General features: G+C 36.2%; 4 protein-coding genes across 4 annotated transcripts; 3 read left to right on the forward strand and 1 right to left on the reverse strand.

The window, feature by feature from the left end:
• The first annotated feature begins 2019 nt into the window (after positions 1-2019).
• Positions 2020-2634, forward strand: LOC146907342 (uncharacterized). Its single transcript, XM_085729082.1, has one exon. It carries the CDS (start codon positions 2020-2022, stop codon positions 2632-2634), a length of 615 nt encoding a protein of 204 aa, XP_085585208.1.
• Positions 2635-5606: 2972 nt separating this feature from the next.
• LOC146907343 (uncharacterized) lies at positions 5607-6017 on the forward strand. The gene has a single exon (XM_085729083.1). It carries the CDS (start codon positions 5607-5609, stop codon positions 6015-6017), a length of 411 nt encoding a protein of 136 aa, XP_085585209.1.
• Positions 6018-10225: 4208 nt separating this feature from the next.
• Positions 10226-13395, reverse strand: LOC146907344 (uncharacterized). Its single transcript, XM_085726832.1, has 3 exons — positions 13034-13395; positions 12659-12808; positions 10226-10681 (listed from the first exon to the last, which is right to left on the reverse strand). The coding sequence occupies exons 1-3, from the start codon at positions 13043-13045 to the stop codon at positions 10337-10339; spliced, it is 507 nt and encodes a 168-aa protein (XP_085582958.1). The 5' UTR covers positions 13046-13395; the 3' UTR covers positions 10226-10336.
• A 7625-nt stretch (positions 13396-21020) lies between these two features.
• LOC146907345 (uncharacterized) lies at positions 21021-22370 on the forward strand. Its single transcript, XM_085729084.1, has one exon. The coding sequence runs from the start codon at positions 21021-21023 to the stop codon at positions 22368-22370; it is 1350 nt and encodes a 449-aa protein (XP_085585210.1).
• Positions 22371-24112: the final 1742 nt, after the last annotated feature.

Consider the following 24112-nt stretch of genomic DNA (forward strand, 5'->3'; position numbering starts at 1 on the left):
AGAGAGAGAGAGAAGAAGATGGAGAAGGAAATGGGGTGTACTACTGTTTACAGCTGGTTTTTTGGTGGGTCCTACCAGTTTAGATCAGGTTTGTGTTGTTGTTGTTTTTGAATGAGAGTTAAAAAAGTGTGTAAAAGAGTTTTACACGGCTTAAGAGTTTTTAAGCGGTCATGTGTTCGAATTCAAGTTTAAACATATAAGGAGAGTTTGATTTTTTTTTTTTTTTTTTAGGGAAATAATTTATATACGAAAAGTTTGTTGTCTATTTGAACTCCACGATACTAGAAGAATTAGTTAAGTGCGAAGAATATTTGATTTACCTTAAAAAAAAAAATATAACATAATGTGTTTGGCTAAGGTTCTCTCTAATAAGTCTCATTTTTGTACTTTTTTTTTGTTTTGAGCAACTCATTTTTATACTTATAACTTATGTATTTTTTTTAACATTCCACCGTCAAAACGATTTGCGATTGCGATAAACTTCGATTTGCGATTGCGATAGAAAAGAAAATTGCCACTTGCGATTTGCGATTGCAGTAGAAATCTGTACGCGTAGAAGATACTCAAAAGTATGAGTTTATTTTGAGATCGCGAATTCTTTCTCCTCCAGGGTTCAGGGTTCTGAATCACGTTTTCTCCTTAACCAAATTGATTCAACAACACAGCACAGGAATCACTTTCATCTGATGAACTAGCTGCTCCAAGTCAGTGTCTTTGTTTTAATATCTCCTTGTGAGAAGTATCCTCTCTTATTCTCTCCTTGTGGGAAGTTTGTTCTCTAAGTACAGTTTTTCCTCAATTTTCATGGCTTCCATACACCAACAGTCATTAAGCGATGAAGATAATGAACTCGAATTCCAGTTCGACGAACCGCCGATAGTCACCACTGATGCACGTTTGCGCCTTGTTGCTAGGTTCCTAACTAACAGCCCCATTCGGTCCTACATGATGATGGAGAAGATGGAAACCTTTTGGAATCCTATGAAGGGAGTCGATATTCAAGAAATTGAGCAAGGTAGGTATACGTTCCAATTTTATCATCACCTGGACATGAACAAAATCTTGAAGAAAGGCCCATGGTATTTCGACAACCAACTCTTGGTACTCGATGTTATGCTTGAAAGCGGCGATCCAAAGCAGGTAACCCTCCAATATGTCCCCTTCTGGATTCAGGTACATGACTTACCTTTAGGCCTGATGTCGGAGAAAGTATGGAAAGACATCGTTAACTTCATGGGTGAATTCTTAAAATATGATGCTAAAAACAACTCCAATTTCCTTCGTTCATACATGTGCATCTGAGTACTGCTTGACGTCACCAAACCTCTAAAACGCCAATAAAAGATAAAAAAAATCATGGGGAGATTCCTGTTACATTAAATTCAAGTATGAACGCTTGGGTAGCTACTGTTATTTCTGTGGTATACTGGGACATATAGAAGATTATTATGAAAAGATATATGATATAACAGATGATGACGGTATCAGTCTATGGGGACCAGAGCTACGAGTGGATAAACAACGCTCTTCTAATGGCAGCTCCAGACGATCAGCTGAGATCAGCGGTGTAAAACTCCCATCAGCATCAGTCCCAGAATGCAAAAATGGTAACACTTTGGCCACCCATGCGACTGTAATCAGTCCCAAGCCAGCAGCGCTTGCAAAACTGTTGAGGAACCCTAACTTGCTACGCCCAATAGTCGTTCCAAATAAGTCAGTTACACGTATTAATGACGAGGTGCTTCAAGAAGAAAACAACGAGACACCAATAACCATACAGTCAAAACGTTCAAGGGTATCAAATCCTAGTGACCAACAAGTAATCAAGAGCAGTCAAGATCACTCAATCCCACCCATCAACCTCGATCCCAAGAACAACAACGCAACCATTTCACCAAATTCTACCAGTGGAACCTCAACTCCTATGGATGTTTCACAAAGCACACCTTTTTTATCGGTAGAGCCTGGCTCCCAGGCTTGCCGGGCGAAATGAATATTATTTCTTGGAACTGTCGAGGCATGGGGAATGTCAAGGCAGTTCCGACTCTAAAAGACTTAGTCCGAGTCTATAAACCGGATATTTTAATCCTCATTGAAACTTTAGCCCATGGAAATAAAATTGTTGATTTATGTTATACTTTGAGTTTTGATAATCATTTTTCTGTTGATCGTATTGGTAGAAGTGGGGGTCTCGCCGTCCTTTGGCATAATTCCATTAATTGCTCAATCATCAATTATTCTCAACATTTCATTAACTTTATGATTCACGATTCTATACAAGGTGACTGGAGATTAACAGCCTTTTATGGGTACTCAGACTCCGGCAGGATAAGAGAATCTTGGGACCTCCTAAGGTACCTTAGCAAACTCTCTAATGACCCTTGGTGTATCATTGGTGACTTTAATGATCACCTATCCCCAGATGACAAACGGGGAGGCCCAGATCGCCCACAATGGCTCATTAGAGGTTTTCAACATGTTGTTGCTGATTGCAATTTATACGACATGCCCCTCATCAGCTACCAATATACTTGGTTTAAAAGCATTGGCATCGCCACATCAAAGGTAGCTAGATTAGATAGAGCTCTCGTTACTTCTTCTTGGCAGGACCTCCATCCGAATGCAACTCTCTAAACTCTTGTTGCCCCTATCTCTGATCATACTCCTTTACTTCTGCAACTTGACCCTATAGCTTGGCGTAAACCTCACCGTAGTTTCCGCTTCAACAATTCATGGCTCCTTGAACCGGATCTTATACACCTCATCAAAAATAATTGGGATTACTATCCATCGTCTAATGTTATATCCAAACTCAACTATTGTATAGAAGATATATCTTCTTGGAGTCGAGACACTACGCCAAATTACAGATATCTAATAAACAAGCAACAAGAGAGAATTGATGAGCTTTGCAACTCTTTAAATGATGGTAGCATTTCCTAACTGGAAAGTATGCAGAAAAATCTCGCTTCTTTACTCTTGCAAGAAGAAACTTATTGGCGTCAACGTTCGAAAATCTTTTGGTTAGCAGACGGCGACAAAAATAGTAAATTTTTCCATACATCCGCCACAGCAAGGAAAAGGAAGAATACAATTAAGAAATTGCGTGACTCTTCAGGCAACTGGGTCACATTACATGATGATCTTTGTGCCCTTGTTCGTGACTACTTCTCCTCCATTTTCTCCTCTCGACATGGAGACCATCACCCAATTATTTCCTCGGTGCATTCTAGGGTGACAGATGAAGATAATGAGCTACTCACCCATCCTTTCACTGAAGAAGAATTCAAGGAGGCAATATTCAGCATGCATCCAGATAAATCACCCGGCCCTGATGGTCATAACCCAGCTTTCTTTCAACGGTTTTGGAATGAAATTCATAGCGATGTCTACTCCTCAGCCTCCTCTTGGCTCGACTCTAGTTCCTTACCTGCAGAGCTTAATTTTACAAATATTGTTCTTGCACCTAAGCGGGACAATCCTGAATTAATGAAAGATCTCTGTCATATATCCTTGTGCAATGTTATTTACAAAGTTATCTCTAAGGTACTTGCTAACCGCCTTCTCCCCTTATCAACAAATGGATCTCTCTGGAGCAAGCAGCATTTGTTCACTCTCATTCCATCATGGATAACGCTTTAACGGCGTTTGAAACTCTTCACCATATGCGATGAAAAAGGAAAGGCAAAATTGGCGAAGTTGCCCTGAAACTAGACATATCAAAAGCCTTCGATAGTGTCAGTTGGTCTTATGTGGAAGCTATCCTTACCAAGACGGGGTTTTGTGCTAAATGGATTTCTTGGATGATGATGTGTATTACTTCCGTCGAATATCATGTTATTTTCAATGGAGACCGCATTGGTCCTATTACCCCACATCGAGGCCTTCGTCAGGGATGCCCTCTCTCACCATACCTCTACATCTTATGTGCAGAAGGGCTATCTTCTATCATAAAAAATTACGAGCTTCAAGGTAAATTACACGGAACCCATATTTGCTGTTCTGCCCCATCGGTTAGCCATCTTTTATTCGCGGATGACAGCTTCCTTTTTTGCAAAGCAACAATCTCCGAAGCTCAAAATCTGAAGGAAATCCTCTCCCATTATGAACTAGCATCAGGGCAAGCAATCAATTACAGTAAATCTGCTATCGCCTTCAGTACTAACATGCCTTCAGATGTCATTTCGGCCATCTTCTCCTCCCTTCGGGTTTCTAATACCATCGGTTCTGGTAAATACTTAGGCCTCCCCTCTATGGTAGGTCGCAGCAAGAAGGCAATATTCTCTTACCTGAAGGACCGTATCTGGAAAAAATGCCAATCTTGGAGCGCCCGGTCTCTTTCGCGTGCTGGTAAGGAGGTTCTCATGATGTATGGGAGCTTTCCTCCTCCCTACATCTCTTTGTGATGAGATTGAAAAAATAATGAATTCCTTTTATTGGGGTTCGAAAAAGAATGGCGCTCGTGGAATCAATTGGATGAGGTGGGACAAATTAACTCTGCACAAAAATTTTGGAGGCCTAGGCTTTCGTAATATGGAAGCCTTCAACTTATCCATGCTCGGTAAGCAAAGTTGGAAACTCTTATTTGATTTGTCTTCTCTACTTACTCGTGTCCTCAAAGCCAAATATTTTCCACGAAGGGATTTCTTGGATGCCCCTCTCGGTCATAATCCAAGCTACACATGGAGAAGTCTTTGGAGTAATTAACTTCTACTTACTTTGGGGAATAGATGGAAGATTGGTGATGGCTCAAAAATTAATGTGTGGAATATGCCTTGGTTACGCAACTTACCATCTCTCAAACCGTCCACTCATCCTCCCCATATTATGAGGACTTAAACACTGATATCGGGGTCAACCTATTGGAACCACAACCTCATTCATTCTCTTTTTAATCATGTTGATGCTGCTGCCATTCTCTCCACTCCTCTCTACAATAGACAACGAGAAGACTCTCGCATCTAGAAGGCAACAAATGACGGTTCCTATTCTGTTAAATCAGCTCACCGTATCTGCATTGAAATTCTTCATGAATCTCTGCAGGTGCAAAATTCCACTCATTGGAAGCTCCTTTGGCACCTCCATGTCCCCCCCCCCCCCCCGCGTACGTGCCTTTCTTTGGCGTGCAGCTCATCAATGTTTACCTACGAGGGACAACCTCTCCAAACCGAACGTTCCTTGCTCTGAAACATGTGTTTCTTGTGACCTTTTGGCTGAAACTCATATGCACTTATTCTTTATCTGCCACAAATCTATTGCATGTTGGAACCTCATTGGTGTTAACAATATCATCCGCGAACTGCTACCTAACGCAGACAATTTCCAAAAATTGCTTTTTTATTTTTTTAGCAGGCTAACCGACCAGCAAAGACATTTAGCAGCTATGACACTTTGGAGTTTGTGGAAGAGTGGCAACCTGTTGCTTTGGGAGAATACGAACACCACTCCCACTCTCATTGTCACCCGTGCTCAAGAGGTCCTCCATGAATGGAGTTGTATGCAAAAACCCACAACACCATGAGGAACAAATACATATTTGGACAAAACCTCGACAAGGTTGGAACAAATGTAATGTCGATGCTGCCATCTTCAATTCTAATACGATCATGGGTTACGGAATATGTTTCAGAAACTCCACAGGCAATTTTCTACTTGGTAAGTCCGATTTCAACTACTCCTCTGCCACTGTTTTGGAAGCTGAAGCTATTGGTCTTTTGGAATCCATCAAAATGGCAATCTCCAAAGCCTTTCACCATGTCATTTTCGAAACAGACAGCAAGATTCTGGTTGACTTACTAAAATCCACCAATCCTCCAATCAATGAAATTGGTGATTTAGTTTCTGAATGTAAAACTTTGTTACTTAGTAATTCCGACTATGTAGTGTCGTTTGTTAGGAGACAAGCTAATAAAGTAGCTCACAACATCGCTAGAGCTGCTTTATCTCACCCTAGCCCCCATGTCTTTCGTGAAGTACCTACTACTTTGTACTCACTAATTTTGAATGAAATGCAGTAAATTTATCTTTGCTCAAATGCTCAAAAAAAACCTTATGTCTTTTAGCTTTATTTGGCTAAAACAGACTCGTTTAAGAATCATTATCTTCTCATGAAGTTATAGCTTATTTTTACTAGTTTATAGTGTTTTTTAATAAACTAATTCAAGTAGTTTATAAATTATCATTATTTATTCCAATTATACCCCTATATTCTTTTTTTTTTTTGTCAATAAGTGGGGTGTCCGGGGTTCGACCCTCAGCCCCTACATAAAATATGCATTATCCCTTAGCAAGTGAGTTGGGGACATACCCTATATTCTTAATTATTGAAAAATAATTAAATAGTATTTTTTTTGACAGTAAAATTAAGTAGTAATTAAATATACTATTTTTATGTCATTTCTTATTTATAAGTTAGTTTAATCGTTAATTTTATCAAACACTATAAATTCAATCAGTTATCATCTATAAGTTAATCGGCTATAAACTAACTTGTCAGTTATTCAATACTTTTTACCAAAACAAAGCCTAAATATTCACCCCTAATTAAGATCATAAGATGAACAAGTGAATAAATTAGGGTTCAAACTAACTATGGCTGCTATATACTAAAATGTCCTTGTCAACTAACATCAGCTATAGAAATTAATCTCATTTTATCAATGATTTATCCTATCATTTAGAAATTTCCATAATCGCGATTTTTCTTATAAAAGAAAAAAAATTGGGAAGCTAAGAATAATATAAAATAACCACCCTTAAAAAAAAAAAACTAAAATAGCAATTATCTATTTTGTGATTTCTTAATGTCATATTGGCTTCTGAAATTTTAACATGTATCGTAAGCACCAACTGTGATCTCAAAATAGGGATGGAGAATACCTTAACTCATTATCCTTTTATTTGTATTTTCTTAATGTCATATTGGCTTCTGAAATTTTAACATGTATCGTAAGCACCAACTGTGATCTCAAAATAGGGATGGAGAATACCTTAACTCATTATCCTTTTATTTGTATTTTCTTAATTTTAGGATTTGAATGAGTAGGTCTTGATTTTAGCATTTCCTCCATTTCTAGTCGATGAGAAAGAAATATTAAATAATATTAAATAATTGCGATTGAAACCCAAAAAATAATATTAAATAAAAAAATACATTTAAGTAGGACTTAATTTTATCATTTGAAACCCTAGTTTCTTAATTTTAGCATTTGAATGAGTAGGACTTAACCAATCGCGATTGAAACCCAAAAATTAATATTAAATAATATTAAATAAAAAAATATTTTTAAGTCCAAATGTGAAAGAAATACGTTGTCCCCTCCAAATCTTGCAATTTAGAGGGAGCCAAAATGGGCTTGGGAATTGTTTTACTCCCCTCTCCTACTAATCGAAACAATATGTTCAAATTTACAATAATATCCCGTCTCTCTTCCATTCTCCTTCAACTAGGAATCATGACATTGTTGTTCGCCTATTCCAAACATCCCCTCTTTATGTACAAAACAACTGAACAGAATTGTTGAGTTGTCTGAAAGTCGGAGTGCACCTCCGACTCTATGTAGTTGCTCTAGAGATGTCGGGTGGAATTGTTCAACTAAAGTAGGTTTTAGAAAAATGTCCCTAAGATTTTGATAATAACAATGTATAAGAGAACAATTGGGCACTCTAATGTTTGTTCAAGTGTTCAAGATCATTGAATAAAATTATGACTTTAAAGTCAACAATTCTGACACTGAATAAGCATGCTCCGAACATAGAAGATATACTCTGTTGCTCGAAACAAGCTCTGATGGTCAACAAAAAGTCAAAGCTTTGATCAGTATGCATCAATACATGAAAACAACCTCTGATCTGAAGACAAGTTATGAAGGATATAGTTAATGGTCAACGCTTTGAATATTATCTGACCAGTTTTGTCCTCTTCTGTTTGAAGGTTATTGTCAAACTTTGTAGTACGTTTTGTCCTTGCCGAGTTAAATGAAGAACACGTTGTAGAAAAAGACAAAGCTCTTACAAGACAAAGAATGCAATGAATCATCTAAAATAAGTAGAGAAATTTTAAAGTACTTTTCAACGAAATTTTACATTGGACACAAAGTTTTCAAACATGAAGAAAGCTCGATGCGCTGGAAATCTCTTTAAACAACGACTTTATTCATTTCTTCTAGATTAAATATGTCTATGGTCCTTGCAAATAGGGTTTGGTTGAATTTTAGTCCCTGTACTTACTAATCCTCCCAAAATTTCCCTGGAATTATTAATCACTTGAAATTTGGTCCTAAATACTTTTGTTAGCGGATGTGGCATCTGATTACTTACGTGGCGCCTACATGGCACCAGCTGACTGGGTAACCCCCTCCCTGACTCAGCTTTTTTCACTTGAACTTCTCATTTTACCCTTAATGAAACTAGAGACATGCAAAATGACCAAAATCCCCATGACTTTCCTTTCCTTCTTCCTTATCTTCTTCTTCTTTTTCCCTCTCCTCAATTTTCCGTTTCTCATTCCTTCTTACACGAACCATGATTTCACCTACTCATTCTTAACCAAATTCGAATTTCTCTCTAAAACCATTCGCAAACATCGATTCGTGATGTTAATTCGTGCTTGTATCAGTAGTTTCGTGCTTCCATATCATTCTCATTCGACCTAAAAAAAAAATTTACATAGCTTAACAGAATCAAATCGAAATGGCAATCGAATCATCAAAGTGGAATGAAAGAAATTTAGCTTCTTTTATGATACTATCTTGCGAAGGTGAGAGAATGGTGAAAATGGGAGGGGTTTTGAACGATCTGTGAATGGAAAAGGTGATGGGATCGAAGATGTAAGGGTTGGTGGGAGGAGGTTGGGTTTGTTGTTGTTGTTGGTCGAGGTCGGTGAAGTTGAGTTCGTCGATGGAATCAGAGGCGGTGGATGGATCGGGATCTTCGTCGGATAGGATAGTGCGAGGGTTGGAGGGGGGATTGGAGTTGGAGAGAGAAAGGCGAGAGACTAAGAGAAGGAGGAAGATAATAGAGATTAAGGTGGAAGAGATGGATGATGTTGGTGGTGGTGCTGGAAGAGAAGGAAGAATCATGGATAGAGGAGCATAGAAGAGAGAAGAAGAGGGTTCTGAAGGGACGAAGAGAGGGAAGAAGGAAGAAGAAAACCAGAATTATTTTGGGCATTTCATGAGTATCTCGAGTCATTAAGGGCAAAATGGGAACTTCATGTACAAAAAGTTGAGTCAGCGAGGACTTTACCCAGTCAGCTGGAACCACGTAAGCGTCACATCAGTAATCACTTGCCACATGTGTAATCAGAAGTAATTAGGACCAAATGTCAAATGATTAGAAATTGCAGGGAAATTTTGGAAGGATTAGTAAGTATAAGGACTAAAATTCATTCGAACCCTATTTGCAGGGACTATAGACATATTTAAGCCTTTCTTCTATAAAAGAACATTGAGCATTTGAAGAATATACACAACTACACACTTTCAAAAACCGTGTCAAAACTCACATCAAATTTCAAGCATATAAACATATAGAAAAATTCTTACAAACTTTCAATCTTAGAATTTGTTAAATGTTTAGAAATCATTTAAGTTTAATTTAGTTTACCACTCTATGTAAACTCAAAAAGAGACATGAAATCTTAGACTCATGATGTATTAGTCATCACATGAGAAGGTAGTATAACAAGTTCAAAATAAGATTTAAAAATATTGAGTTGTATTGTATTTATTGCAAACAATCAATTGTCTGCCCTAGCACTAATTTGATACAAGACAGAGTGATATCAGTCGACCTCCATCTGTAGTACTTCCTCTTCGCAATATATAACAATTCTTTTTAATTTTTAATTTTAGGTAATTTTGCATGACCTGAGATGTGCTAACCCATTTAAACAAAAGAAAAATAAATTACTTACCATCATTGTCCTCCACCAAGAATGATAAATACAAGCCAAAAAATCACTTGCATTGCAGTAAATTATGAAGCTTCAAATTCATCATCTGTGCCATCTAATTAGCTATTTAAATATGAAATATATTTTATTGCTCTTATAAAAAACTAAAGACAATGTGGCACATAATCTCCTGAAACACATCTATGATCCTAAACATGGTTTTAAGGTTTCCAGACGGGCATCATAACCACAATTTTGATCGCATCGGCCACATTTTTCTACAATGTAAAGGTTTGCAATGTAACTGCAACCACGACTGCAATAATAATTGAGAACCATGATCTAAATGAAATATACTAAAATGAGTAACAATGGATCATCATTTATTAATTTGTTATCCATACTAACTAGAGAAAACCATTCGTGTTCAAATTCTCTGCTTCAATCTTGGCTTCCAACAAAGTGTGAGGTTGAGTCTTGAATAGGAGAAAAGCCATTTTGTCTATAACTTGTAGGAAATCGAATTCTTCTATAAGTACTTGCAGCTTTTCTCTCAGCTTCAAGATAATGACCAAGAGAATGAGCATCATTACCATTCACCGCATCAGTATTAAGCTTACAACAAAGTGAAAACAACCAAGGCTTCGGCTTGTGATTCTTTTGGTTATCCTTTGATGAATCCATCACTCTTCCTCTGCTTGATCTCCTTGAGAGTTGTAGGAAGCTTGAAGCTCGAATGAGGTTGCCTAGTGTAATGCTCTTGTCATGGAAGAATGATCCAGTGGACTGTACAAACCCATGTTAAGTGAGTTAAGGCAAAATGTCACATGAATGATGCTATAATCAAGTAAAATACATTCCAAACTATGAAGCATGAATACTCCTCGGATTAGGCGTGTCCCGGTGTCATAGACGTGTCGTGTCCAACACCGACACAACACCGACACTTGTAATTACACTGAATTGTGTGATTTTTTCAAATTATTAGCTGTGTCGGTGTGTCAGTGTCCGTGTTGTATCCACCGTACGTGTCTGTATCCGTGTTTCGTACCAAATCATGATGGGTTAACAAAATCACACCATCGTGATTTCGCCAAGTTCACTGTCAATCTAAACATGCACTCGGTCGTTGATGAATAAATTAACAATTGATATTTCAACACATTCAAAGATGTGTTATTCGTTAACTACTGAGTTTCCTTACTTCAGCCTTTAAAGTAAGATTTTCATTTTAGAGAAGACAAACAAGATTGTAGATAACAATTTCAGTAAAAAATTGTTACTAAAGAAACATCAAAGGAAAAAAGTAAAAGTATTCATGTGATATTTTGTTTTTGTGATTTAAAATTTCATTGCTTCTTTCTTACCCTTCTCAAGGGTTGTTATCTAAACCATTAAGAATGTTTTTTTTCTTCCAAACATCATAGAAGACTTTAACTTTCAACAAAGGATGATTTGAATTGATAAAAATAAGAAAGTAAGAAACCATATGCTAACAAAAAAACAATTTTAAAGTAAAATCAACGTCACATTCTACCAAACAATGATGTGCTAGTCCATGCTTTGGACCCCATAGGAGCCAAGCAATTATGTATGTAGTATTTTTGTTTTTTACATGCCAAATAAGAGAATCAACTAAAAGAAAACGACAGGAATAAATACCAAATCTTTATGGACATGTTCATTACATGAAGTTTCCTTTTCCTATTCAATGTTGGATTTTGGACTCATTCTCAAGGTAATAAAAGCTACCTCTTCATCAGAGAAATTATGAAACCAAAGTACATAGTCAAAAGGCATGGTTATAACCACAAACCAGGTGAAAGTAATAAAGAGTAAAGTATCTCAAATTTAATACATGCTCACTGCTCAGTAGGAATAGGATCAATAACCAAAAAGGGTATATCATTGTGTTGATGAGAAATGCAACTGTGTCAGAATCATACTTGAGTAGCCATTATTTTGTACTATAAAAGACTGTCAAGAGATATACAAAATATTTGAGAAAATTTCTCTTTCTTTATCTATAATTTTCATAAATAACAATATCCATAACTGAAATAGTGTCATCACTGCAATGATTTGAAAATCTGGACAGAGATAGAATTAGTAAGATTTTCAAGTCATGGTTCAACTGGTTCAGTCAAGGTTGTATCGGATGACCAAAAAAAATAGAAAAAAAGTATTTCGAGTTCAACCCGATTCAATCAGACTACAATACAACCAGAATCAAACCAATCGGTAAAGTGGGTCGTTCCCCTTTCAACTGATTGAACTAGCAGATTCTTTCAAATTCTCAAAGCATTGCATCATTGCAATGAAAATACAAAAAGAAAAAAAAGAAATGAACAAGTTACAAGTAAGGTCATAGTTTCTTCAAACATCATAATGGCAATTTGGTATCAAACAAACAAAGTGGTCAATTCAAATGCAATGATATGAAAACCTAAACAATCATTGAGTTGGTGAGATTTTCAAGTCATGGTTCAACCGATTCAATCACCGTTAAAAAGTAGTAAAAGAATCGGTTGAACCAATCCGATTCCCCTTTCAATCGATTGAACCGATTCTTTCAAATTTTTAAAACATGGCATCAATACAATGAAAGTACAAAATTAAAACAATAAATAAATTAACAGTTACAAGAAAACAAAAAGGAATCAAACACTAGCATTAAAAATATGGTATCAAACAAACAAAGTGGTCAATTCACAGACAAATACACACAAGTTCTTCATTTCTTGAACAAAGAAAAGAACAAACCTGAGTGTCAAGATCTGATGAAGAATAAGTTGAAGGTGTGGGAGAACCAGAAAGCAAAGTGCTAAATGAACCTGAACCTGAAAAATCACCATTTCTCACCAGCCCAACTCTAGAATTCAATAATCTCAATCCAAATGGCCACCCTTCTTCCTGAAATCCACCCCAAAACCCCACCAAAATGTAAACAAAATAAAAAAAAATAAAACCATAGTCTCATAAATATGCTGAAATAAACAAAACCCTCAAAATGAATCAATCAAAAGATACAAACTTTATTAACAACTTCAAATAAAATCAACATATATGTATCAGTCATCACATTGTGTCTGTTGTTAGAGAGAGAGAGAGAGAGAGAGAGAGAGAGAGAGATTATACCTGTTGAGCCATTACTGTCTTTTCTGAACAAAATGGTGTGATTTTATGAGTTGAAATGTGAAATGAAATAGTATCAACTTTGATTCAAGGAAGTCACTTCAGACTATGAAGTTTCATCTTCAGATTATGTACCTTCTAACCAAAAAAACAACACTTTAAAAAAGGTTAAGTTTAACAATAAGTATCAACATTTAACATATAGATGCAATGGTATAAATTTGACATTTTTTCTCTTTTGGGCCAAGATATGAAACTGACACTTAAACAAACTGAGAAAAGACAAAAGCAGTTAAAGTGCATTGATTAACATTAAAATAGGGATAGTGAGTGAGGAAGTGATAACGTGAGAGTGACTAGCTACCAAGTACTCCCTCCGTCTCATAATATTAGTCGTTTAAGGTTTGTGCACTATAATTAAGGAAATGATTAGTTGTGTTGATTTCAATGGTAAAATTAGTGGCATTTACAAAAATACCCTTATTAAATGTAGTTAGTGGAGTAGTTAAGTTGGATGAAATTCAATAAATAAGGGTATAATAATGGAAAAACATAATAAATGTTGCATTGATATTGTAAAGTGACAATTATTTTGAGAAAAATAAAAAATGCTAAAGAGACAATTATTGTGAGACGGAGGGAGTAAGTGTGAAGAATCTTGGTTTTTTATTTGGAGACAATGCACAAAAGATGATGCAAGCAGAGATAGTTTGGAATATTTTGGTCCAAGTTACAAAGTTGAGAGGGAGGGTCAAAAAGATGACAACTTGGAGTAAGAAAATGGCAGTAGCAAGTGGGATTTCTATTTTAATAATGTCCTAACAAAATAACCATTATTTTTTTTAGTAAATAGGCAATTACCCAAAATTGTAAGTTTCGTCAATTACCTCATGAAATTAACAAAACTTCAATTACCCCTTGAAATTGCACAACGTTAATCAATTTACCCCCTCCGTCAAATTCTTCTATTAGTCAACATGACGTTTTGCCAATACCCCCCCTGAAGTTTTGCACTTATGTGCGAAATGCCACCCGGACTTGAAAATTTATATATTTTTTTTTCTTATCTTAACTCAAAAGATATTAAAGGCAAACAATTAACAGTTAACTTTAATACTTTAAACTCTACAAACCAACCCCTGAACACTAATTCATAATCACACATTGTTCCTTTATTGTCGTGCCATTCTAGCATTTCAGTATCTATATTTTAAAAGTTTTAGGGGAATGTTTACCAGTGCCCCCGAGGCACTGGTTAAGAGAGAAAATATAGTAATTTTTACATTGAAAGTTGTGTAATCAATGCATTAAAAGCTTAAAAAGGTGTTTTTTAACTTGCAATTTCTTCTTTTAGCTTCCTTAACCAGTGCCCCGGGGGCTGGGCACTGGTTAACATGACCCAAAGTTTTAAAGCTAAGTAATTGTACATGTTGTAGACATCTTGCAGGCTGTTCTCATCACTTTTAATTCTTGTTCATTTTAACAATTTTTTGTACATTTTACTATCTGATCAGACTTGAAAACATAATTTGCAAACAACAAATATAGACCAAGTAGTTGTTAATGAATATGTCAGATGGATATGAGAAACAAGAGAATGAGAGTACTGGGAATAGTGAAGAACATGTTGAGGACACTTCAATGGGATCTTCACATAAGTACTTAATATCCTTTGATTTGAATGAAGAAGCTATCAGTGATCAAGATGTTAACAATGAGGACAATGATGAGGCATGTGACCATGAATTAGTGTTCAGTGGATTTGTAGAGTTTAAAGTATTAAAGTTAACTATTAATTGTTTGCCTTTAATATTTTTTGAGTCAAGGATGAGAAAAAATATATAAATTTTCAAGTTCAGGAGGCATTTTGCACTTAAGTGCAAAACTTCAGGGGAGGTATTTGCAAAACGTCATGTTGACTAATAGAACAATTTGACGGAGGGGGTAGATTGATTAACGTTGTGCAATTTCAGGGGGTAATTGAAGTTTTGTTAATTTCAGGGGGTAATCGACGAAACTTACAATTTCTGGGGGAAATTGTCTATCTACTATTTTTTTTCTCTCTTTCTAATAGCATTAAATTTAGAATAGGAAGACAACAAAAAGACACATTATTCATGGGAAATACTAAAGAATGTTTTAAGGTATTAGTTAGAGCATCCATAATAGTAGTGAATTAACAAGGACTTCTTAAATTGACGACACATATACACATAATTTATTTATAGTTTTTTATTATTAAAAATACATATTAAGGATTCAATGACTTCAATAGTAATACACTAGTAGGAATCCCACTTACTTTGCAGAATTATACAAAATGTAGTGTTAATAACAATATTATTTCTTAGGATCAACTTATACATATTTTATTACTTCTTTTGATCAAGGGACCCATTAGTTGCTGAAGAGATATAATTCTTATATAGTTGTCTATTAACTAATAGGTACCCATTTTTCCTCCCTAATAGGGGTCCTTAACCGGGTAAGGTCATTGTTAAGTAAATGACCTCTTATTGGAGATGCTTTTAAGAGAACAAAAATAGAAATTTTGTGTTTGAAAAATGATGAAAAGTGATTAATTAACTTTTTAAAAGTTTAAAAATTGTAGTTTCCAATGTAAAACTAGTATTTTTTATTTTCTTAACAAATATCTTTAGGATATTCGTTAACAAGACCCTGTAACTTATAGTTTCATTTTGCTAAAAAAAATGTTTGATATTAGTCATTGTTTCATGAGTTTATCTTTATTAGATTATAGTTTTCTTCGATAAGTTAATTTAAGTAGCTTATAATTTATCATTTTTTTATCTCAATTTTATCCGGTAATCTTAATTGATTTTTTTTAATATTAATTAAATATATCATTTTTTGTCATTTCATATTTGTAAGTTAGATCAACAGATAATTTTAACAAAGACTACAAATTCCATAGTTTTCAGACTCGGCTCGGACCGGCCGGTCGAACCGGTCGGACCGTGAACCGGTGGGTAAGTCGGTTCGAGCCAACATTTGGATCGGCCATGCAGTTAACTCGGTCAAACCCGGTCAAAACCGGTCAAAACCGGTAAAAACCGGTGACTCGGCCGAGTCATGGGTCAGACCGGTTTTTTGCTTTTTTTTTTTTTTGCTTTTTTTTTTTGCTTAACTGAAAGTCTGAAACGACGTCGTTTTGCTCAATCAATCTTGACTCCTTGGAATTAAATGTTATTGATGATAATACTTGTGTTGGAATTATACTTTCTTTGGATCTTTTTGGATTTTTACAACTGGGGCAATCTCTTATTTGAATTTATGTTGGAATTGGAATCATACTTTTTTGGGATCTATTTGGATTTTTACTACCAAGATGTATTTTGAGTTATGACTATGTTTTGAATTTGAGCAATTAGCCTATGAAATTATTATTGTTGGATAGTTTTTATCTTATTTTACAGGGGTCGTTATTTTAGTTTTTAAAGTGACCGAGTCACCGATTCAATCCGAGTTAATCCGGTTAAATAACTATATAAATTTAATCTAAGGACCGAGTTATCTAACCGAGTCATCCGAGTGGTTCCGATTCAGTCATGCGGTTCGACCAACGACCCAGTGGTTCGACCATTGACCCAGTGACCCAGTACCCTCGCCGAGTCGATGACCGAGCCGAGTCTGAAAACTATGACAAATTCAACCAATTAGATTATCCGTTATTAGCTATAAATAAACGTATCAACTATCTATTATAAACTAACTTGCTAATTATTTACTTTCTTTTACCAAATCAAGCTTCCACATATTTTACTATTCTCTGAAATTGTCATGAAATTTTGATATCGATAACGACTTTCATTATTAATGAATTTGACCCTATAATCTTTAGAACTGAAATATGATACAACCAGCGATACTTAGATTGTATAATAATGGTGGCACTATTCGAGTGAGTGTAAACTCCTAAGAAAATAAGGAAGAGAAAAGAGAATTTTGGGGAAGAATAGAAACTTCTTTTAATATTCAACATAAGCATAGGGTTTCAAGTACGCATTATATAGGATCTTGCTCTTCCCACTTTCATTTTGCTCTTAAACACCTCAAAAATACTAAAATACCTTCAACGACAGTCAACTGTTGCTCGCAAATGAGAAAATGTTTGATAGCGAACAACAATTAACTACCATTAGATGTATATTGGCATTTTTAAGGTGTTTAGGAGCAAAAATGATAGCGAGAAGAGTAATCACCTATATTTTAAGGAAGTACTCCATCCGTTTCAAAATATAAGCAAAATTCACTTTTTAGGTTCATTCATTTAATGATGTATATGGTTCATAATATGGAACATATACATCATTAAATGAATGAACCTAAAAAAATGAATTTTGCTTATATTTTGAAATAGAGGGAGTAATTGCCTATTATATAATGCAAAGTGTAGCATAACAAATTTGCTTAATATGCGGAAATGAAAAATAATAGAAAGATAAAAGCAGTAGCTTTTTTTGACAAAATAAAAGCAGTAGCTTGTTTGTCTCTTCCGAAGTGTTGGACTATCCGACTCTTCATCACTATTGGACTCATCCATAATTTTATTGGGCTTTCGCCTAAATGGGTGTATCAAAATATGAAATTATCTTGAATTCTGCTCTTTACCCAAATGGTTTCGCTCATTCCCAAAGTAAAAGATCAAATTGCCCCTACGCATGTTAACTCACGCTAAGTACTACTTTTCGTTCAAAACCCAGCAGGCAAGCACAAAGTGCCATTTTTTCTTTCCCTCCACCTCCAAAAACCCAAAAAGTACGAATTTTTGGGTTAAAATCTTCATTCCAAATCATTGCAAATCGTCAGAAAACAAGTTTCTACGCTCATCAAGCATCAAAGAACAGGTAATGTACCGTCAAAACTCAACCTTTTTTCCTGGTTTTTCTGCAACTTACGTCAATTTTTTCCAGTAGGTGATAGGGCTGAGCGTGAGTTAACTCACGCTAGTTGTAAGTGTTGCGTGAGTTAACTTGCGCAGGAAGATAACACTAGCGTGAGTTAACTCACGCTACTTTTTTGCCCAAATTTTGAAAAGTTGCACCTCTTTTTTACTTGCTTTGCTTGCCGCACAAGTCATTTATTTATTTTTTTCTTTGTTTTTTTTATTGAGTAGACATTGAGTGGCATGGTTGAAAATGTGGCGGAGGATGGCGTTGAGCCGAAACCGGGCAAAAACAAAGCCTCCGGCGTAGGCGTAGGTTCCGGCGAAGGCAAAGCAACCAATGATGTGAAGTTTAAAGTGAAAATTCATTTTCAAGTTGAAGCTCACATAGTTCACAATCAAGCAAAACCGACACCTACCGGTAACTTTGAAGAGAAGCCTAAACCGGTACCTACCGGTGTTCGTGTTATTCAAGTAAACACCGGGTCATTTTTTTACAACAAACGAAAGATGGAAAGATCGAGAAGAATTACTTGGTTGGGTTCGTCGACAAGCGGCTAGGGCGGGATTTACTATTTCTATAGATAAATCTAGTACAATAGCGCCATACATGACGATGCAATGTGAGAGGAGTGGTGAATACAAGCCACCTAAGACGAGGAAGAAACCGAAGCTTGAAGGCACAAGTTCAAGGAAGTATAATTGTCTGTTTAAGTTGAAATGCTTCTTTGAAAAAATAACACAAGAATGGTGGATTGCAATGCTTTGTGGAGTTCACAACCATGACATGGCGCCAAAGTTATCCGGCCACCTTCTTGCGGGTCGACTAAAAGGGGAGGAGAAGCAAAGAGTTATCGACATGACAAAGAGCTTGGCAAAGCCTAGGAATATTCCCACGGATTTGAAGGAAAAAAACAAAGAAAGTGTGACACTCATCAAGCAAGTGTATAATGCACGAACTAGATGGCACAAGGGGCAAAGAGAGGACAAGACGGAGTTGCAATACTTGATTACAAAGTTGGAGAAGCACTGGTATGTCTATTTTACAAGAGCAAATAGCGAGGAAACCACTCTTGAAGATTTATTCTTTGCTTATCCGGATTCAATTGATATGCTCAACACTTTTCCCACCGTTTTGGTCATGGACTCCACCTACAAAACCAATACATACCGAATGCCATTATTTGAGATTGTTGGTGTCACCTCTACCAAATTGACCTATTCGGTTGTGTTTGCCTTTCTTTCCTTTGAAAGAGAAAATAACTTCATATGGACACTTGAGATGTTGGTTGGTCTTTTGACCTCAAAACACAACATGCCTAAGGTGATTGTCACCGAAAGGGACCCCGCTTTGATGAAAGTCGTTGCCGAAGTTCTCCCTAAAACGGACCATGTACTTTGCTATTTTCATATTGAGAAGAATGTCAGATCTAGGTGCATCACGGATTGTAAAGTCAATACCAAGCCTTCAAAAGGAAAAGGAAAAGTTGTTGGCAAAGATGCAAAGGAAGCGGATGATGACAAGCAATGTGAGCTTGTTAAGAAAATAGTGAGTGCTTGGAGAGATGTGGTTAACTCTCCTACGGAGGATTCATTTTCAATTGCATGGTTGACATTCAAAGATGAGGTATGCGGACCGTTTCCATTGTTTGTTAGTTATGTTGAGGAAACTGTTTTGCCCCTTAAGAAGCATTTTGTGAGGGCATAGACAAATAAATACTTGCATCTAGGGTGTAGAAGCACCAACATTGTTGAATCGTGATAGGCCAAACCGCAAGTGCATGGTCTATCGAAGTAATAGTAGTAAGAGAGAGTATTGTTCCACTAGGGAGTTATGAATTTAAATAACTTTCAATAATGATTAGATGAAGGTTTCAAAGGTTAAAAAGTTTGGATTTTCAATTAAAAGAAATAACAATAATAAAATAAAAGAGTCTTGGAATTATTGGTTCGTCATAATAACAAACCCTTCAATAGCCAAGACTTTAACTTCTAATTTCATGTTTTACACCTTAATTTCTAAAGACCGGTTTCCCTTTAGCCCCTCACCTTTCCGATGAAAGTCCGGTGAGAGTTTACCCCTAGTAACCAAGCCTATTTCGCTGACTTGATTACTAGAAGAAGCTTATAAGGATTGAAACTACACATGTCTCAATAATTGCAAAGACTATTTCGCTGCCTTTGCAATTATTGTCTAGATTCACTTGTTCCAATATCAAAGCTCTGCTTTCGCTTTATGAATTGATATTTGGGATGATGGATTAACAATTATCAAACCCTCCACTTTCGCTTCTACAGTTTGATAATGGTTAATTCATGTTAAAACGGTGAATCTAAATTAGAAATTACGGTTACATGAAATTAAGGTTAAAGCTTGGTTCGATTAGGATTATGTCATTAGACTTATCCAACAATCCCAAGACAAGAAGCGTCTACTCACTAATGTTCACTGTAGACATAGAGAAGAAGGAGAAGAAGAAGAATATAAAATAAAGTAAAAGTGAACTTTTATTCCAAGAACAAAAGATGAATATTTGTGATGGAGAGCTACTCTATTTATAGCTTTACAATTGACTTAAAATCTAAGCAACTACAAGGGCTATTCGGTAAAACTAAAATAGGGTAACTTGGGCTTGAAGAAAAGCAGCAAAAGGACTCCTGGAGGGTGGCACGGCCGTGCCACATGTTGGCACGGGCTGTGCCAAGCTTCTGACTTGGGGGCTCTATAATTTTGTTCCGAATCTTTCGTATTTTCGCTCCAAATCAGCTCCAGACTCCTTTCTTTTGCTCCAAGACACCTTCCATCATATACTCGTTCCTGAAATATAAAATATGCAATTGTCGTAAAAAGATTCAAAAAGGAAATATTATTGCAATAAAATAAATTCAAATCTAAATAAAACTAAACTAAATAATGGATAAAAATAGACTAAATATAGACTCATCAAATCGGCTCATGCACGATTGAAAAGATACTTGAGGAGTAGTGTGGGAGATTTGGCATCATGTTGGGATGAAATTGACAAAATGTTGAAAAATTAATATGGTGAGATACAAGGGAGTTTTGGGAGGAGCATAACCGTCATGGTACACAAATACAAAAAAAAAAACAAATTATTCTCGGAGTTGGAGGGTTATGTCTCTAAGGCCACTTTGGGTTTCATCGATGAAGAATATGAACGCTCTAGGAGATTCGGTTTTGCTAAAAAAGATTGTGGTTGTGTGCAAATGGCAACGTTCGGGTTGCCTTGTGCTTGTATTCTTGCCAAGAAGAGAAAGAAAAAATTGACTATTCTTTTGGATGAAATACACCCTCATTGGCGAAGGTTAAGTGTAATTGGAGAAGAGGTTGATGCCAATTTTTTCGTTACGGAGGAATGGGACGCCGTTCAAGAATGTATCAAGAGGGCCCCTTACAAGATGAAACTCTTCATCAAATACAAGTTGCGTGAACTAGGATTTCTGGAGGAAACAATGTTGAAGCCACCTCCGAGAAAAGTGGCCACCAAGGGGGCACCTAAAAGGGTGAAGTCTACACAAAAAACGAAGTCCACCGGTCGAATCCCCTCTAGGTGGGAGACTATTGATGCTCAAAATCCCGATAGTCAATGCTCACATGCCAAGGGTAAGTCTCAAAAGACTAAAGGTTCACGTCTTGGCACTTGCTCCCGCTCACAAACTTTGACTCCTGCTTCAAAAAAACAACCTTATTTGCAAATACCATACATGTCACAAATTCCAAATCTCATGAGACCTTACGTTGAAGACATTGTGAATGTTAGAGGGGATGGTAATTGTGGTTTCCGGGTCGTAGCTAGGCACATGGGATTTAATGAGGAAGATCATGTTTTGGTTCGTCATGCACTTATTAATGAGTCGAAAACTCACAAGAGTGACTACTTGCCGATATATGCTACCGAGAGCCGTTACAAACTTATCTTGGATGGTTTACACCCTCCAACAAGCAAAAGTGGTATTGCGCCTCCAGAGAAGTGGTTGGCCACTCCAGATATGGGTCACATTATTGCTAGTTGCTACAATAGAGCGGTTGTTCTATTGACTTTGCCCGAATTGGGTGGTTCATGTGAGACATATTTTCTAATCCGGAGTGCTCCACCACTTAAGCCACATTCCAACATAATGTGCCTTTGCTTGATTCTCGACCACTTTCTTCATGTGAAGTTGAAAGAAAATTGTCCGCTACCACCTCCTCCTAAGGAGTGGATGACTCACAAGATTGGTGAGGCGGAGCAATGGCTTTTTGAGTTTTTGGATAGAAACGCCGCCTTCGATGAGCTCATGTTTAAGGAGCCAAAGCCGCCAAAGAAACCAACAAATGAGCACAATCCTATTACTTTGGACACTCCGGAAAAGCCAAAGCAAGAGAACGAAGTCATGGATGAAGATGAAGATTATGCACTATCACTAGTCTAGTTAGATAGGTTATGACACTTTTGCGTCGGTTAGTGTTCGTCCTATTTTTTGGTGGTATTACACCACGGCATATTTTTTGGTGGCCGATCGTGTAATTTTGATAATTATTGCCAATATGTAACTAATATTATATAAATATATGAAATGAATTATTTTGGATAGTTTACGTGTCATTAAGTGTGTTTAAATTATTACGGGTCATTACCGGCGAATTTGTGAAATTTGGACCGTTTGGATCGTTTATGTGTGATTACGTTATTGTGAGAAAAACTATGTTTTTAAGTAATTTTGATCGATTATGTCGTATTATCCGATAAACCTCTTAAACTGACGTAATTTGGTTACGTTATGAATGTGGCGTGATTACGGGTCTTTCTAGACTTTTCAAAAATTTGTTCTGTTACTGCACTGCATTTAATGCAGTTTTTGTTTCTGCTATGAACATGAGTTAACTCACGCTAGCGCAAATGGCAACGTGAGTTAACTCACTTTACCCATTACACTAACGCATGTTAACATACACCAAGTTTTCTACAAAATAACACTAGCGCATGTTAACCTAAGTAACGTGACTTAACATACGTAAACATTTGCACTAGTGTGACCTAACATGCGTAGGGGTAATTTGGTCTTTTACTTTGGGAATGAGCAAAACCATTTGGGTAAAGAGCAGTTTTCAATTATCTTTTTTTGAACAAGCCAAAATGGAATAATATATTTACCAAAGGTGTTTCAAAACGCACAAGGCGTGCCGTAAAGAAACACCAAAACTGTTACAAAGTCAAGTCTGCGGTAATAATAACAACACCAAGATGAAAAGGAAAAAGCAACAAAATAAATAAGAAGATTACAGAAGAACACCCATACAAGGTAAAGGGTACCGCCACCAGTCACAATATTCAATTATCTTACCTAGTTTTATTCTTGGCTTAAATACCTTTTTGGTCCTCTAACTATTTAATTGGTTTCGGATTGGTCCTCTGACTAAAAATTGATTTATTTTGGTCCTTTAACTTTATATCTGTTACTGCTTTTAGTCCTTTCCGTTAATTTTATTAAAAAAAACGTTAGAGTTTATATCAACTTCATCTTTATTCCCCCTTCTTCATCATCTTCATGCTACCTTCATACAAAACTCATGAGAAAAACCCAAAATTGCTAGATTCATTTCCAAATTCAACAACAAAAGAGACTATTATCCAAAGAGAAAAACTACATCAAAATTCAAAACCCTTCTTCCTCTTGTCTCTCACGCGGGCTCTTCACCAACATATGTTATGGGTTTCTTCACTCATGCCTTCACCTCACACTCCATACACATACACATATAATTGGAATAAATTACTCCTTGCTAATGTTGATTCTCATTAGGATACCAAAGCCATAAAAAATTCAATTTTGTCCCAAATTAGTTTACCCATTAACCCGAAATTCCTCCTTCACCTTCCCTAAAATCTTTTCTCACAAGACCCAACTTCCTCAACAACACAATCATGACCAACCTTGTTTCTTGGTTTTCATTGCTGGGTTTTTCAACATTTAATTTTGAGTTTTAATTTTTGAGATTATGAAGATGGAAGTTAGAAGCGTGAGATTGATGAAGACTCTGATGTTGTTGTTGTTGATGGAATTGTTGTTGAAATTGAGATTGGGTGTTTGTGGTTGTTGAAAAGAGAAGAGAAGAAAAGAGATCTTTTTTGTTTTGTTTTTGCTGTGAGAAGAAAATAGATCTGGAGAGAGTT

The sequence above is a fragment of the Medicago sativa genome, chromosome 7 (assembly GCF_051527215.1).
Source record: "Medicago sativa cultivar Bolivia chromosome 7, Bolivia_mono, whole genome shotgun sequence".
Lineage (NCBI taxonomy): Eukaryota > Viridiplantae > Streptophyta > Magnoliopsida > Fabales > Fabaceae > Medicago > Medicago sativa.